The sequence below is a fragment of the Scyliorhinus canicula genome, chromosome 7 (genome assembly GCF_902713615.1).
Source record: "Scyliorhinus canicula chromosome 7, sScyCan1.1, whole genome shotgun sequence".
NCBI lineage: Eukaryota > Metazoa > Chordata > Chondrichthyes > Carcharhiniformes > Scyliorhinidae > Scyliorhinus > Scyliorhinus canicula.
The window spans coordinates 48,563,828-48,581,263 of record NC_052152.1 but is presented as its reverse complement, the minus strand read 5'-3'; the positions used below and the strand labels follow the sequence as shown (position 1 = coordinate 48,581,263).

The window sequence follows — 17,436 nt, the reverse complement described above, 5'->3', positions numbered from 1 at the left end:
TTTCTTCCTGCAACCATCTAGATTATTGCAAACAAATAGAAAGGAAATTCTGGTCTCCAGTCTCAACGAAGGAAAGTCTTCACAGACCAGTATTTAAATCTTTTGCTTTGCCGAACGCAAATTTACCAGATTTATTTTTTATATTGAGAACTGCACAAGTGTTCTTTGTTCCAAATTCAGTGACTGTTACCTGCTCTGTTTATTTGCAGTTTACTGGCTACAATTTTGGAAATGATTTAATTCGAATTTCTGGTGAAGTCAAATCTCTATTCCCAGTTGATGGAGGGCACATTCGAGTGAAAATCATACAATTCTTGCATGGTAACTGCTTGATAAACCATGAATCATCCTGTAATGAAAGATAACTACAGAACCAAATATATTTCTTACTGCCTAGACAACTACAACACTGTTCAGCAGCTGAAGTAAATAACCTGCGAAATGCAAGGGACTAAGCCAATTAATTTTAACTTTTGAGTTAGCAAGTCTTTCAGATACTAAGATTGATATATTAATATCTGCAAACTTCTTCGTAGCCCCTGTGTTCTAAATCTTTTTTCTGGATGGTGGGGTGCCACAGTGTCCCGTCCTTGGGACCCAACCATTTAGAATCTATATTAATGACTTGGATACAGTGGTAGAAGGTTTTATAGCTAAATTGGCAGATGGCACTAAAATTAGTGGGACAGTAAGTTGCAAAGAGGAAATAAGAACCTTACAAATGGATATAGATAGGTGAGTGGGCCAAAATGTGACAGATGGAATTTAATGTGGATAAGTGAGGTTGCGCATTTAGGTTGGAAAAATAGAAAGGCAACTTATTATCTACATGGGGAGAGACTATGGGGTGCTCCAGTGCAAGGGATCTGGGTGCCCTCATACATGAGTCTCAGAAAACTAGCATGAGAGTACAGCAGGTAATAAAGAAAACAAATGGAATATTGGCATTTATAGCTAAAGGAATAAATTATAAAAGGTAAGGAAGTGGTTCTGCAATTGTACAAGGCATTGGTGAGACCACACCTGGAGTATTGTGCACAGTTTTGGTCGCCTTATTTGAGGAAAGATGTAGTGGCATTGAAGGGAGTTCAGAGGAGGGTCACTAGATTAATTCCAGAGATGAGGGATTTGAAGAGAGATTGAGCAGTTTAGGCCTATACACAAGTTTAGAAGAATGAGGAAAGATCATATTCAGGTATATAAGATGATAAAAGGTATGGATAAAGTAGACGTGGAGCCGGTTCCTCTTGTGGGGCATTCTAGAATGAGAGGTCATAGTCTCAGGATAAGGGATTGTAAATCTAAAATAGACCCTTCTCCCAAAGGGTCCTGAATCTGTGGAATTTGCTACCCCAGAGTGCGGTGGATGCTGAGACAGTGAGTAAATTTAAAGAGGAATTAGACAGATTTTTAATTAGTAATGGGTTTAAGTGTTACAGAGAAAGGGCAGAACGGTGAAGTTGAGGCTATGATGAGATCAGCCATGATCGTATTGAATGGTGAAGCAGGCTCGAGAGGCTAAATTGCCTACTCCTGCTCCTAGTTCTGATACTGTTATGTTCTAAGAAATAAGAAATAATTATTCTGTCTAATTCCACCTTCCAGCTTTTGTTCTGTAGCCCTGTAGGTAACAACACTTCAAGCACAAATCTGGTATTCTTGATTGATAAGGGGTTTTCTTGATTAATAAGGGGAGCATATCAGCCATGATCGAATGACGAGCAGACTCTATGTGCTGAATGGCCTAATTTTGTTCCTATATCTTATGGCCTTATGGTCTAAGTACTCCTATTTAATTACAGCCTAGATGTTATGACCTTCACCAACTCATTTGTTTAAAGCCATTCAATGTTTGTGTTAAAATTGATTAATATTTATGTTAAAATAACATTGATTGGAAAATACATTATCTCATGATATGTTAAGTATGGGCCACGATTTAAGGAAAAGAAATAGAGTCCGTTCTGAGCGGGAACAGAGGGATCATTCCTGGCACTTGTAGCACCGGGAATGATCCAGCTATGGACTGGCACTCTGTTTATTTTCAGGCCTCAGTGTGGAAGGCCCCACTGAGGCCATACTCAGTCGCATTTCCTGCACTCGCACCATTTTTAAATGGCGCCCCAATCTCTCAACCCCCGACTTGCCTGCAGACTCCCCTAATGCTCCAATGTATCTGTTGGGGGGTCCTTGAGTTCCCCACGCCCAACCTCATATGGGCAGTGCACCCTCGGGACCGTGCCTGACATGGGCAAAGTGCCACCAGGGCACCTTGGCACTGCCAGCACCCATACCAGCTTGGCAGTGCCCAGGTGCCATCAAGTGCATGGGTGCCACCATGCCCAGACACCAACCACTCAGGGGCTTCCGATCTCCTGGGAGATCCCCCCCCCCCCCCCCCAAGTGCCGTTCTGCCTGGTCCCCATTTGTGGAAACCAGTGCTAATAAACGGCACGCAGCTGTAGTCTCCTCAGTGAGCCTGGAGATCCTGAGCGCTGGTTCGATCTGGTGTAGGCAAAGTTAAAGTCTGGATCCTGCTCATTGTAGCGATACTGATTGCGGCATCTCGCGAGATCTAATAAGATCTTGCGAGGCGCAACAACAGCTGGGAATCCCATAAGAGGCCTCCCGCGGGTCCGGTCTCGATTCCGGAGGGATGCGGCCGTAAATCGTGCCCATGGTCTCAGCATTGTATTGGCTTGTGCATTTAATGAGACCAATAAGTTGCGCATACAGTAACTAATTACTGTATTTGTTAATCAATGTATTATGATATATCTTGGCTTCCTCCAAAGGTCTCCAGCATAAAAGATGCCAGTCTCCGTTTAATTTGGTTTATTCCACATAATATTAGGAAATGGCTAAGGCCATTTGTAATAAACGGCACGCAGCTGTAGTCTCCTCAGTGAGCCTGGAGATCCTGAGCGCTGGTTCGATCTGGTGAAATGACGAAGGCCACGAGCCTCAATAATGTCCCAGGTGTAACTGAGCTTCAGAGCTTCTAGCCAAGTTGTTCTAACGTGGCTACCACATTGGCATCTACCTGACAATCTTGAAAATTGATCCCACTGCCGATCTTAAAGCGTACTGATGTTGCTTCATCATAGCTATTCTTATCCATCGTGTTGTCATGGGAGGAGGAGATCATATGGAACAACTGCAGCAGGCAGCCAGTTTTCTACTGCAGATTAAATAGAGTGCCTACAATTCGAAGGATGTCTGTCTGTTTATTAAATATGTTTTTGGGACATTTGAATTTTATACAACTTTAATTTCTGCCAAAATGATTACAAAGTATCTTCTTGCTCGTTTCAACAGGTTCAACAATTATTCAGGTCTGTGTAATGAAAGACAGACATCAATTCTTTACCTATATTAAAGATCCTATAAAAATACTGGATGTCCATCAAGAAGTTCCATTAGAAAAAGCAGGGTCTGAAAATTATGAGACAGGTAAGAAATACATGTCATGGGTACAATTAATAATTTGTGTCCATTAAAAACTAAAGTAACTTCAATTGTATTAGAAGAAGATCAATTGCAACTAATTTATGATCTCACTTTTGTTGGTGTGCTGTCTTGCAGAAATGCAGATTTGATTCCAATGCAATTTCCCTACATTCTAAAAATGAATTTCTACCATGTTCCATATATGTCTATTGCTGTGAGTCGCCCTACTCTTCATAACTCTATTTTCCTGAATATCAGCAAGGGTAATTATTATTTCCGTCCCAATTAACAGAGGCAGAAGAGCATCATGAAAAGATAGATTATATTTTGAAGCGACTTTATATGTCATAAGCAGAATATTACTAGAAGATGAGGGAGTTTTCCTTAAGTACCCTTCATGAATTCCTTATAAAAAAAATTCTGTGCCAGTGAGAGAGAAAACCGCTTTAGTTATGATATTCTGAGCTATATAATGACAACAGTTTCAAATCAATATCTTTTTGTGAGATTTTTAAAAAAGTATCCTATGAGTATGTATGGACTTGCTGGTAGATGGATACAATCTACTGCCTTCCCTCAGCTTATGAATCAGTACTTTTCCATATTGTATACCACTTGAAAGGAGCACTGAAGGCAGCAAGGGCACAGAATGTAGTCTGGGGTGAGGATTTCAAAGTTGATTACCAAGAGTGGCTTAGTGGTAACCACTAACTGAATTAGCTGAGTGCAGAAGGGCATAGCTGCTACAACCGGTTTACGGCAAATAATGAGAGAACCAACACAAAGGAATAATCTACCTGGCCTTGGTGTCACCGATCCCTCCTGTGCACATGATATTATGACATTGGTCAACATAGCTAACAATCAGTTCTTCTTGGGACTAAGTCTTGTCTTGTCTTGATCCAAGGAGAGAAAGAGATGTTTCAGGTCGATGACTGTTCAGCAACATGATGAGAAGTCATCAGCCTGAAACATTGGGTGGGTGGGGGAGAGGGGGGAGTGTGGAGGCAGGGGGCCAGCACTGCTGCCTCACAGCGTCAGGGACCTGGGCTCAGTTCCAACCTTGGGTGACTGTGTGGAATTTGTACATTCTCCGCTTGTCTGGGTTTCCTCCAGGTGCTCCGGTTTCCTCTCTGAGTCCAAGATATACAGGTTCGGTGAATTGATCTTGCTAAATTGCCCATAGTGTCCAAAGGTTAGGTGGGGTTATGGGGCCACAGGGATGGGTTGGGGGAATGGGCCTAGGTAGGGTGCTCTTTCAGAAAGTTGGTGTCGACTCGATGGGCCGAATGGCCTCCTTCTGTGCTGTAGCAATTCTATGAAATGAAAGAGGACACTAATCTGTTAATTCTAACAAGAAGGACTTGGGGAGAAAAGTGGGGAGACACTGAAAAATATATAAAAATCTCGGGATTCATCTTAATATTCAGTCAGATTTGACCCCATTAACCAGACTAGTATAATTTAATTTACGAAGCGAGGCCCAATTGTACTCCGCCACCCGGTGAAAAGGTAACATCTCCAGGATGGAAGCCCATGCAGAAACAGAGCAAACTCCACACAGACATCACCCGAGGCTGGTATTGAACCTCCAACGCTGGAGCAGTGAGGCAGCAGTGCTAACCACTGTGCCATCATGTCAACGTGTTTTGGCTGACAAATGCCAACTCTTGACGAAGCGTACCTTGTCTTCCGAGATCGCCTCTAGGAGGCAGGGCTCCAAGCGCAGTGCCAGCACTTTTGCGAGTAACAGCGTTCGCATTCAAAAGCGAAATAAGTCGTTATGAAATGAAATGAGATGAAAATCGCTTATTGTCACAAATAGACTTCAAATGAAGTTACTGTGAAAAGATCCTAGTCGCCACAGTTCGGCGCGGAGAGGCTGACACGGGAATTGAACCTGCACTGCCGGCCTGCCTTGGTCTGCTTTAAAAGCCAGCTATGTAGCCCTGTGCTAAACCAGCCCTCATATGACCCTCATTCTGTAGGATCCTTGTCCTTAAGGACCAAGGAAATAGAGGCCTGTGCAAGTGTAACGAGCAACAAAACCCAGGACAAGGAGTCATTAAATATATCTAAAATTAGAGGGATCAATTGTTCTGCAAACTTCTTATAAAACACAATGGGGAATCCATCACGGCAGGGAACTTTACCCCTCTGCTTCAACCTAAACATTTCCTTTTTTTTTTATAAATTTAGAGTACCCAATTAATTTTTTCCAATTAAGGGGCAATTTAGCATGGCAAATCCACCTAACCTGCAAATCTTCGGGTTGTGGGGTGAGACCCACGCAGACACGGGGAGAATGTGCATATTCCACACAGACGGTAACCCGGAGCCGGGATTGAACCCAGGTCCTCAGCGGCGTAAGCAATAGTGCCAACCACTGTGCCTCCGTGCCGCCTAACCCAATACATTTCCTAATATCCTCTGGGCCCAACGGGGTTTCCAATCTTCCCACCTCTCCCTTTCCATCATTGGGATGGATAACCCATCCAAAAAATCCACCATGACCCAACTCTCCGCCAGGGGCTCCAATCAATAGAGAGCACAATAAAATGTTTCAAAAGCTGCCTTGATATGAAGCGGGGCAGAAACCAGACATCCACTGGAGTCCCATACCTGCACAGTCTCCCGGGAAGATGCCTGCCGCCTCAGTTGATGAGCTAAAGACGACTGGCCATCTCCCCGTATTCATAGAATACACCCCTTGAAACTCACAACTGGCCCACAGCCTTGGTCGTTAATAGTGATTCAAATTCTGCCTGCAGCTTTTTCTAACTCGCCAGCAACTCTGGGGTATTATTGAGTATTAGTGACTCTAATGCATAGAGTCCCCCAGTCCTTGCAGTTCCACCCTCGCAGTCCTTCCCATGTGCACTTTATTGGAAATTATCTCCCCCAACCCCCCACCCCCCACACACAATAACCACCTTAAGGGCTTCCCACAATGTAAAAGATGGATAAATGCACTCTTAGAAAATTTAATATATTCCCCGATTGCGGTGGACATACATTCGCAAAATCATTTATCTGCTACCAGCGCTGTATCCAACCTCCATGGCAGACATTGAGAGGGACCAGACTCTCTGCCAAACAAACAAAATCTGAGGCATGGTCTGAAATCACAATCACCGAGTAATCCACCCTCTACAACGAATGGAAGAGAGACCTGTCTCCAACAAAAAAAGTCAATAAGAGAATATACCTGGTGGGCATGTGATGGAACCATCAATTCACCAGACACGTGTTTCCGGTGTGAATCTAGGCTTTAATCGACTTACTTCAGAGCCAGCCTGTTACCTGTCGATGAACTCGTAGTGAACTCAGGCTGACTCTGGACAAGGGTATTTATACAGCTGTACTAGGGGGAGGAGTCATGGGCGGAGCCAAGGGTGGAGCCCAGTACAAGTTCCTGAGTGCTCCCAGCGCTTCTCCCCCTAGTGGTAGGATAGTGCTACTGCACTTACAAAGACAGTGTGAATTAACATATATACATCTATATTAGATTCACCACATTCACCCCCTGCAAAAAAATCAACTCCGGCGGGGATGATGGTCTAGTCTATAAAGTCAGTCTGTCCGGTGGTCGAATTGTCCGCTGAGATCTGCGGAGCACCGGGGTTGCAGCCTCTTGCGGCGGCTGGATGGGTGTAGTGTGCTGGGGTACGATGGCGGACTCCAGGGAGGGTTGTATCCGAGCTTCATACTCTCCTGGTTCGACCGGGGGCTGGCGCTGGGGGCTGGCCGGCGCAGGGGCGCGGAACTGGTGGAGCAAGATCGTGGGCTTGGGAGCGCAGGGGGGCGGCAGCATGGGGTGTAGAGTGAGAGGTTCTTCTGTGGGGGTAGAGGGGGCGCTGGATCCGGCGGGTGCCAGATCCCGGAGGGATACTGTGTCCTGACGGCCGTCAGGGAACTCGACGAATGCGTACTGGGGGTTGGAGTGGAGCAGGCGCACCTTCTCAACAAGGGGGTTGGTTTTGTGCACCTTGACGTGTTTCCTCAGAAGTACGGGGCCCGGCGTCCTCAGCCAAGCCGGAATTGAGACCCCCGTGGTAGTGCCCCTGGAAAAAATGAAGAGTCTCTCGTGTGGGGTCTGGTTGGTCGCCGTGCACAAAAGGGACCTAATAGCGTGGAGCGTGTCTGGGAGGACTTCCTGCCACTGGGAGACTTGGAGCTTTCTAGACCGGAGGGTCAGTAGGACGGTCTTCCAGACCGTCGCATTCTCCCTTTCCACCTGCCCGTTCCCCCTGGGGTTGTAGCTGGTAGTCCTGCTCGAGGCAATGCCCTTGTCGAGCAGGTACTGACGCAGCTCGTCGCTCATGAATGACGAACCCCGGTCGCTGTGTACGTAGCTGGGGAAACCAAACAGTGTGAAGATGCTATGCAGGGCCCTAATGACTGTGTGGGTGGTCATGTCGGGGCACGGGACAGCGAATGGGAACCGGGAGAACTCGTCTACGACGTTTAAGAAGTAAACGTTCGACTTCCGGTTGCGGCTATGACTAGCTAAGCCGCACATTTGGAAGCTCCTGCAACAAAGGTGTTTTTGGGCCAATTGGAGGGCCCCAACGGCGCTGAAAAAACGAATCCCGGTGGGGGAAGGTCCCCTGAGGAGAACTAGACCGATTTTATGGTCGGTACCCGGAGTGGAGCGGCAAGAAAAACGGCAGCAGCTCCCCAAAAAAAGCGGGGGAAGAAAATCAAAATGGCGGCCGGCGGTGCATCGGAGGAGTGGAAGAAATGGGTGGAGGAGCAGCAGGCCGCTCTCCTCCGTTTTTTCACGGAGATGAAAGTGGAACTCTTAGAGTCCATGAACGCGACGGCCACCAGGTTGGTGGGAGCCCAGGCGATCCAAGAGGCGTCGATTAAAGATCTGCAGCAGGAGATGACCGCGAGGGAGGAGGAGGCCACAGTCATCGGGGCAAAGGTGGAGGTGCACGAGGCACTCCACATGAAGTGGCAGAGCCGCTTCGAGGAGCTGGACACTCGGATGAGGAGGAAAAATTTGAGGATCCTGGGCCTGGAAGAAGGCCTGGAGGGGTCGGATCTCCCGGGATATGTGGCGGAGATGTTGAGCTCCCTGATGGGGGAAGGGGCCGGTCCGGCGCCCCTGGAATTGGAAGAGGCATACCGGGTCATGGCCAGGAGGCCTAGGGCAAACGAGCCCCCGAGGGCGGTGCTGGTGCGGTTCCAGCGGCTAAGTGATCAAGAGAAAGTCCTGAGGTGGGCAAAAAGGGAGAAAAGCAGCAAGTGGCAGAACTCGACGGTAAGGGTGTACCAGGACTGGAGTGCGGAGGTGGCAAAGCGGCGGGCCCGGTACAACCGGACAAAGGCGGTGCTACACGCGAAAAAGATCAAATTTGGAATGCTGCAACCGGCGCGCTTGTGGGTCACCTACAAGGACCAACATCATTATTTCGAGTCCCCAGAGGAGGCCTGGACCTTTGTACAAGAGGAAAAGTTGGACACGAACTAAAACCTGGAAGCACCGGCGGTCGTAGCCGCCGGGGGACTCTTGATTGAGCAAGTGGCCCTTTTCTTTTTCAGGCCAGGTCGGAACTGGGTAACAGTTTCGTGGATTGTTTGGGGTGTTTTTTCTCGAACGGTTGACTTTTCTGAATATTTTGAAGGTTTCGAGTTGTTGGGTGTTTCTGTATATTTGTACTGTTGAAATCTCTATTGTGGGTCGTTGGCTTCTTATGGGGTGTTTTTTTCCCGTTTCCAATTTCCCTTAGTTATTTACCCCTCTTACCCTTTTTCTTTGGGTGCTTGGGGGGGTTTTTTGTTCTTTTTTTCTTTTCGGGTTATGGTTATCTGCGGTTATTTATACTGTTTGATGGAGGGTGATGGTTGGGCACACTGTTAGTTGATAGTTAGTTAATTATTTTGTTATTTAAGTATGTAGTTAAGTATTTATGTATTTAGTTGCCATTGGGTATTTATATCGTTAAGTTGGGGAGACGGGACGGGGGGGGAGCGGGTTGATTATGCGGGTCTTTCTCGGGGGTTTTAAGGGGATCTTTCACGGGCGCAGATGGGGTGAACCGGGAGGAGTCGGAATGTGGCAGGAGCAGCCGGGTCAGCGGAGACCAGCTGACTCTCGGGAGTACGATGTGGGGTACATCGCGGCTAGGAGGGGTCCTAGCCAGGGGGGGGGGGGGGGGGGGGGGGGGGGAAGGGGGGGGGGGGCTGGGGGGGGACACCGGGTTGCTGCTGGAAAGACCAGGGACGAGAAGGGGAGAGCCGGGGGGTGGGGGGGGGCCATCGCTATGGGAAGCGGGTCAGAAAAGAAGGGATGACCCGGGGCGAGCAAGGGACAAGACATGGCTAATCGACAGGGAGTAGGGACGGGTCGCTCTGCGACCCGATTGATCACGTGGAACGTAAGGGGGCTGAATGGGCCGGTCAAAAGATCAAGGGTCTTCTCACACCTGAAGGGACTGAAGGCTGATGTAGCAATGCTGCAGGAGACTCATTTGAGGGTAGCAGATCAGGTCCGCCTGAGAAGGGGGTGGGTGGGACAGGTGTTCCACTCAGGCTTGGATATCAAGAACCGGGGGGTGGCGATTTTGGTGGGAAATAGGGTGTCGTTTGTGGCGGCAGAGGTGGTGGCAGACAAGGAGGGCAGGTACGTGATGGTGAGGGGTAGGCTGCAGGGAGAGAATGTGGTACTGGTAAATGTGTATGCCCCGAACTGGGACGACGCGGGTTTTATGAGGCGCCTGCTGGGCCTCATCCCGGGACTGGAGGCAGGGGGCCTGATCATGGGAGGGGACTTTAATACGGTGTTAGACCCTGGGCTGGATAGATCGAGTTCCAGGACGAATAGGAGGCCGGCAGCGGCAGAGGTGTTAAGGGGGTTCATGGAGCAGATGGGAGGGGTAGACCCATGGAGATTTGGTAGGCCTAGGGCGAGGGAGTATTCTTTTTTCTCCCACGTCCACAGAGTGTACTCTAGGATCGATTTTTTCGTATTGAACAGGGGGCTGATACCGAGAGTGCAGGACACGGAGTACTCGGCCATTGCGATATCGGACCATGCACCACATTGGGTGGACGTGGACATGGGGGAGGCGCGGGACCAACGCCCGTTGTGGCGCCTGGATGTAGGGCTGTTGGCGGATGAAGAGGTGTGCAGAAGGGTGAGAACGGGCATTGAGAACTATCTGGGTACAAATGACACAGGTGAGGTGCAGGTGGGGACGGTCTGGGAGGCCTTGAAAGCAGTGATTAGAGGAGAGCTGATCTCCATAAGGGCACACAGAGAGAGGAAGGAGAGGCAGGAAAGGGAGAGGCTGGTGGGGGAGCTCCTAGAAGTAGATAGGAAATATGCGGCGGCACCAGAGGAGGGGCTATTAAGGGAGCGGCGTAGCTTGCAGGCCAGGTTCGACCTACTGACCACTAGGAAGGCGGAAATGCAGTGGAGAAGGGCGCAGGGTGCGGCGTATGAGTACGGGGAAAAGGCGAGCAGGATGCTGGCACACCAGCTTCGTAAGCGAGATGCAGCCAGAGAGATTGGGGGAGTGAGAGAGAGGGGTGGGGATGTAGTGCAGAAGGGGCAAGAGGTGAATAGGGTCTTTAGGGACTTCTATAGGGAATTGTATAGGTCTGAACCGCCGAAGAGGAGAGGGGGAATGAAGAACTTTCTCGACAAATTGGGGTTCCCAAAGGTACAGGAGGAGCTGGTGGAAGGGTTGGGGGCGCCGATAGAGCTGCAGGAGCTAATTAAAGGGATAGGCCAGATGCAGGCGGGGAAGGCGCCGGGGCCGGATGGGTTCCCGGTGGAGTTTTACAGGAAATTTGTGGACTTGGTGGGTCCAGTGCTGGTGCGAGCCTTTAATGAGGCACGCGAGGGGGGGGGTTCTGCCCCCAACAATGTCGCAGGCCCTGATCTCCTTGATTTTGAAGCGGGACAAGGACCCGGTCCAGTGCGGGTCCTACAGGCCCATCTCCCTCCTGAATGTTGACGCCAAGCTGTTAGCAAAGGTCCTGGCAACCAGGATAGAGGACTGTGTGCCAGGGGTAGTCCATGAAGACCAGACGGGGTTCGTGAAGGGACGCCAACTTAACACAAATGTCCGGAGATTGTTAAATGTGATTATGATGCCAGCAGTGGAAGGGGAGGCGGAGATAGTGGTAGCGCTGGACGCGGAGAAGGCATTTGACAGGGTGGAGTGGGAATACTTGTGGGAGACGTTGGAAAGGTTTGGGTTTGGGGAGGGATTTATCAAGTGGGTAAAACAGCTCTATTCAGCTCCGATGGCAAGTGTGGTAACAAACGGGAGGAGGTCAGAATATTTTGGGCTCCATCGAGGTACTAGGCAGGGATGTCCCCTATCTCCCTTACTCTTTGCATTAGCGATTGAGCCGTTGGCGATGGCACTGAGGGGTTCAGGGGGGTGGAGAGGACTGACAAGGGGAGGGGAGGAACATCGGGTCTCGCTCTATGCGGATGATTTGCGGATGACATGGTATGTGGCAGACCCGGAGGGGGGAATGCCGGAGGTAATGGGGATACTAGCGGAGTTCGGGGACTTTTCGGGATATAAATTAAATCTGGGGAAAAGTGAGGTCTTTGTAATACACCCGGGAGACCAAGGGGAGGGAATTGGGAGGCTCCCCTTCAAAAGAGCAGTTAAAAGTTTTAGGTATTTGGGGGTGCAGGTGGCAAAGAACTGGGGGACCCTCCACAAGTTGAACTTTTCCAGACTGGTGGAACAGATGGAGGAGGAGTTTAAGAGGTGGGACATGGTGCCGCTGTCGCTGGCAGGGAGGGTGCAGTCAGTTAAAATGACGGTCCTCCCGAGGTTCTTGTTTTTGTTCCAGTGTCTGCCCATCTTCCTCCCTAGGGCCTTTTTCAAGAAGGTAACGAGTAGTATCATGGGGTATGTGTGGGCACATGGCACCCCGAGAGTTAGAAGGGTCTTTTTGGAGCGGAGTAGGGATAGTGGAGGGCTGGCGTTACCCAACCTTTCAGGATATTACTGGGCGGCAAATACATCGATGGTACGAAAGTGGATGATGGAAGGGGAGGGGGCAGCCTGGAAGCGCATGGAGAGGGCGTCCTGCGGCAACATAAGCTTAGGGGCACTGGTAACGGCACCATGGCCGCTCCCTCCCACGAGGTATACCACGAGCCCGGTGGTGGCGGCCACCCTCAAGATCTGGGGGCAGTGGAGGCGACACAGGGGGGAAGTGGGAGGTCTGATAGGGGCACCACTAAGAGGGAACCACAGATTTGCGCCGGGAAACACAGGAGGGGGATTCCAGAGCTGGCAGAGGGCGGGTATTAGACAACTGAGGGACTTTTTTATAGAGGGGAGGTTTGCGAGCCTGGGAGAGCTGGAGGAGAAATTTGGGCTCCCCCCGGGGAACACGTTCAGGTACCTCCAAGTGAAGGCATTTGCCAGACGACAGGTAGCGGGGTTCCTCGCGCTCCCCGACAGGGGGGTGAGTGATAGGGTGCTATCAGGGGTCTGGGTCGGGGAGGGGAAGATCTCGGACATCTATAAGATTATGCAGGAGGTGGAGGAGGTACCAGTAGAGGAGCTGAAAGATAAGTGGGAGTTAGAGCTGGGGGAACAGATAGAGGACGGGACATGGGCAGACGCCCTGGAGAGGGTCAACTCGTCGTCGTCATGTGCGAGACTAAGTCTCATTCAATTTAAGGTACTGCATAGAGCCCACATGACGGGGACAAGGATGAGTCGGTTTTTCGGGGGTGAAGACAGGTGTATTAGATGTTCGGGAAGCCCTGCGAATCATGCACATATGTTTTGGGCATGTCCGGCACTGGAGGAGTTCTGGAAGGGGGTGGCAGGGACGGTGTCGAGAGTGGTGGGGTCCAGGGTCAAGCCAGGATGGGGACTTGCGATCTTCGGGGTTGGGGTGGAACCGGGGGTACAGGAGGCGAGGGAGGCTGGAATATTAGCCTTTGCGTCCTTGGTGGCTCGGAGGAGGATCCTGATTCAGTGGAGGGACGAAAGGCCTCCGAGTGTTAACACCTGGTTAAACGACATGGCAAACTTCATCCAATTGGAAAGGATCAAATTCGCCCTGAGAGGGTCGGTGCAGGGGTTTTTCAGGCGATGGCAACCCTTCCTAGACCTCTTGGATCAGAGATAGAAACTGAGGCCGTGACAGCAGCAACCCGGGAGGGGAGGGGAGGGCGGGAGGGAGGGGGGGAGGAGGGGGGGGGGGGAGGGGGGACAAAGACGAAGGAAGTACGGTAGCGGTGGTGGCACGGGCAAGGCCTGCCCGAGGACGCTGCTAGAAATGATAAGTTGGTCTGACTGTCGGTTCGCCGGCGGGGGGGGGGGGGGGGGGGGGTGGGGGGGACGCGCGAGTGGGGGGGGGGGGGGTGGGGGGGACGCGCGAGTAGGGGGGGGGACTTTTTTCTTTTTCTTGTTAAGTAGGGGGGTTTGACTTTGTTTTGTGATAATTTAAATGTAAATGTAGGGGGGGTTAAAATGTTTGTATTTTGAAAAATTTCTTCAATAAAAATTATTTAAAAAAAAAAGAAGTAAACGTTCTTGTTAGTTGAGGGGAATGGCCCTTTGAAATCAATCGCGAGGCGTTCAAAGGGCCTAGAAGCCTTGACCAGGTGGGCCCTGTCTGGTCTATAGAAGTGCGGTTTGCACTCCGCACAGATCGGGCAGTCCCTGGTGACCGCTTTTACCTCCTCGTTGGAGAAAGGCAGGTTTCGGGCCCTGATGTAGTGGGCGAGCCGGGTGAACCCCGGGTGGCAGAGGTCATTGTGGATGACTTTTAATCGGTCGATCTGCGCGCTGGCGCATGTCCCGCGGGATAGGGCATCCGGAGGCTCGTTGAGCTTCCCGGGTCGATATTTGATATCGTAATTGTTGGTGGAGAGTTCGATCCTCCACCTCAGAATTTTGTCGTTTTTTATTTTGCCCCTTTGCGAGTTGTCGAACATGAAGGCAACCGATCTTTGGTCGGTGATGAGAGTGAACCTCCTACCTGCGAGGTAGTGCCTCCAGTGACGGATAGCCTCCACAATGGCTTGTGCTTCTTTCTCGACTGAAGAGCGTTGGAGTTCTGAAGCGGAGAGGGTACGGGAGAAAAATGCAACTGGTCTCCCTGCTTGATTTAACGTGGCTGCAAGAGCTACCTCTGAGGCGTCGCTCTCTACCTGAAATGGGGTGGATTCATCCACCGCCCGCATGGCCGCTTTGGCGATAGCCGTCGAAGGCCTGGTGTGCCTCGGCTGACAGGGGAAATCGTGTGGTCTTAAAGAGTGGGCGGGCTTTGTCCGCATATTGAGGGACCCACTGGGCATAGTAGGAAAAAAATCCCGAGCACCATTTGAGGGCCTTGGGACAATGAGGGGGGAGGGAGTTCTAAGCATACGGTCCGGGTCGGGGCCCAGGACTCCGTTTTCCACGACATAGCCGAGGATGGCTAGTCTGGATGTGCAGAAAACGCATTTCTCCTTGTTGTACGCGAGATTCAGTTTCTGTGCCGTCTGGAGAAAACGGTGGAGGTTGGCGTCGTGGTCCTGCTGGTCATAGCCGCAGATGGTGACATTGTCCAAGTACGGGAACGTGGCCCGCAGCCCGTACTGGTCCACCATTCGGTCCATTGCACGTTGGAACACCGAGACCCCATTAGTGACGCCGAAAGGGACCCAGAGGAAATGGAAGAGGCGGCCATCGGGCTCGAATGCCGTGTAGTGGCGGTCCTCCGGGTGGATTGGGAGCTGGTGGTATGCAGACTTCAGATCCACCGTAGAAAAGAGCCGGTACTGGGCGATCTGGTTTACCATGTCTGCAATCCTGGGGAGGGGATACACGTCGAGGAGCGTAGATCTATTTATAGTCTGACTGTAGTCGACCACCATACGGAACTTTTCCCCGGTCTTAATGACCACCACCTGAGCTCTCCAGGGACTATTGCTGGCCTCTATAACCCCCTCACTGAGTAGCCTTCGGACCTCTGCTCTGACAAATACCCTATCCTGTAGGCTATACCGCCTGCTACGAGTGGCTACGGGTTTACAGTCCTTAGTGAGATTGGCAAAGAGAGGAGGGGGGGGGGATTTGCAGCGTAGCGAGGCTGCAGATCGTGAGTAGGGGCAGGGGCCCTCCGAAGCTGAGGGTGAGGCTCTTGAGGTTACATTGGAAGTCTAGGCCTAATAGGAGTGGCGCGCAGAGTTCAGGCAAAACGTAGAGTTTGAATTTCGAGTAACTAGCGCCTCGGTTGTGAGTGCCGCGGCGGTGCGCCTCTGGATCTGGACCGAGTGGGAGCCTGAAGCGAGCGTGATAGTTTGCTGCGCGGGGAAAACGGGGAGCGAAACGTCTTACCAGGTCTGGATGTATGAAGCTCTCCGTGCTCCCGGAGTCGAAGAGGCATGGCGTTTTGTACCCGTTGATATGGACCTCTGCCATCGAGTTTCGTAGATTCTTTGGTCGTGATTGGCCCAGGGTGACCGCGCTGAGTTGCGGGTAGTCGGCGGCTCGATCAGCTGTGCTGGAGTGGCCCAGTGATGACTGCCCTCTGAGTTCATAGTCTAATTCGAATTCCTCCGCTGAGTTGTCCGAGCGCGGAGATGCCCATCGGGCCCGTGGATCGCACGTGGCGGGCAGCGAGGAAGATAGCGTCCAAGATGGCGGCCCCCATGAGTCGCACGTGGCGGGCGGCGAGGAAGATGGCGTCCAAGATGGCGGCCCCCATGAGTTACATGTGGCCGGCCGCATGGTGGAGGTTTTCCAAGATGGCGGCCCCCATGGATCGCACGTGGCTGGAGGGGGCACAGGCCGCAGCGTGGCGGGCCCTGCGGGGCTGCGAGTGAGGGGAGCGATTATTGCGAGTCGCTGGGGTCTTGGAAGCTGGGGCCCTTTTTGCAAGGCACACTCTTGCGTAATGCCCTTTTCGCCCTCAGCTGCTGCAGGTCACGTTGCGGGCCGGGCACTGCTGCCGTGGGTGATGGTTCTGGCCGCAGAAATGGTAGGCTGGAGCATAGTGGCTGGCTGGAACCACATAGTGGCTGGCTGGGGCAGCATGGTGGCTGGGCGGCTGAGTAGCACAGGCCTGGGGGAGTCGCTGGTCGGGGGCCCATGATTGGGTCGTGGGGTCCGCGGGGAACAAGTTAAGGCTGCGGAAGGAGACCTCCATCGTGGTAGCAGCTTCCACAGTCGTTTCTAAGTCCTGGGCCCCCTTTTCCAGCAGTCGTTGGCGCACATAGTTAGACCTGAGGCCCGCTACAAAAACATCGCGTACCGCCAATTCCCTGTGTTCAGCCGCGGTAACCGCTTGGTAATTACAGTCATTGGACAAATTTTTTTTTTTTTTTTTTTTTTATAAATTTAATGTACCCAATCATTTTTCCAATTAAGGGGCAATTTAGAGTGGCCAATCCACCTAGCTTGCACGTTTTTGGGTTGTGGGGGCGAAACCCACGCAAACACGGGGAGAACGTGCAAACTCCACACGGACAGTGACCCAGAGCCGGGATCGAACCTGGGACCTCAGCGCCGTGAGGCCACAGTGCTAACCCACTGCGCCACCGTGCTGCCCCCTATTGGACAAATTATTAAGTTCCCTTAGGAATTCGGCGAGTGATTCCATAGGCCGCTGGCGGCGAGTCGTGAACACATGGCGAGCGTAAACTTCATTAATGGGCCTTACATACATTTTTTCGAGAACTGCTAGCGCTGCAGTACATGATCTGGCCGAGTTTAGTTGCGTAGAGATTCTGTGGCTCATCCTCGTGTGCAGTAGACTTAGCTTCTGATCTTCTGTCGTTTCGGCTGTGCTCGCTTCGGCCAGGTAGGCCTTGAAGCACCGGATCCAGTGGGAGAAGATTTCTTTAGCTTCTGCATCCTACGGGTTGAGTTCCAGGCGTCCAGGTTTGAGGGCCGATTCCAGAATCGATCTTTACTGTTCTTAAGTCGATTAAATTGATGGAAACATCAATTCACCAGACACGTGTTTCCGATGTGAATCTAGGCTTTAATCAACTTA

The 17,436-nt window shown here is 51.2% G+C and overlaps 1 protein-coding gene across 4 annotated transcripts in view; it reads left to right on the top strand.

Annotated features, from left to right (window-relative positions):
* The window catches only part of spag17 (sperm associated antigen 17), a 349,272-nt gene that overhangs the window by 154,464 nt on the left and 177,372 nt on the right, over positions 1–17,436 (top strand). For all 4 annotated transcript variants that reach the window (XM_038801961.1, XM_038801962.1, XM_038801964.1 and 1 more), the window contains 2 exons: positions 210–321; positions 3,319–3,453. In XM_038801961.1, the coding sequence (XP_038657889.1) occupies positions 210–321; positions 3,319–3,453 (247 nt within the window). The remainder of the gene's footprint in view (positions 1–209; positions 322–3,318; positions 3,454–17,436) is intronic.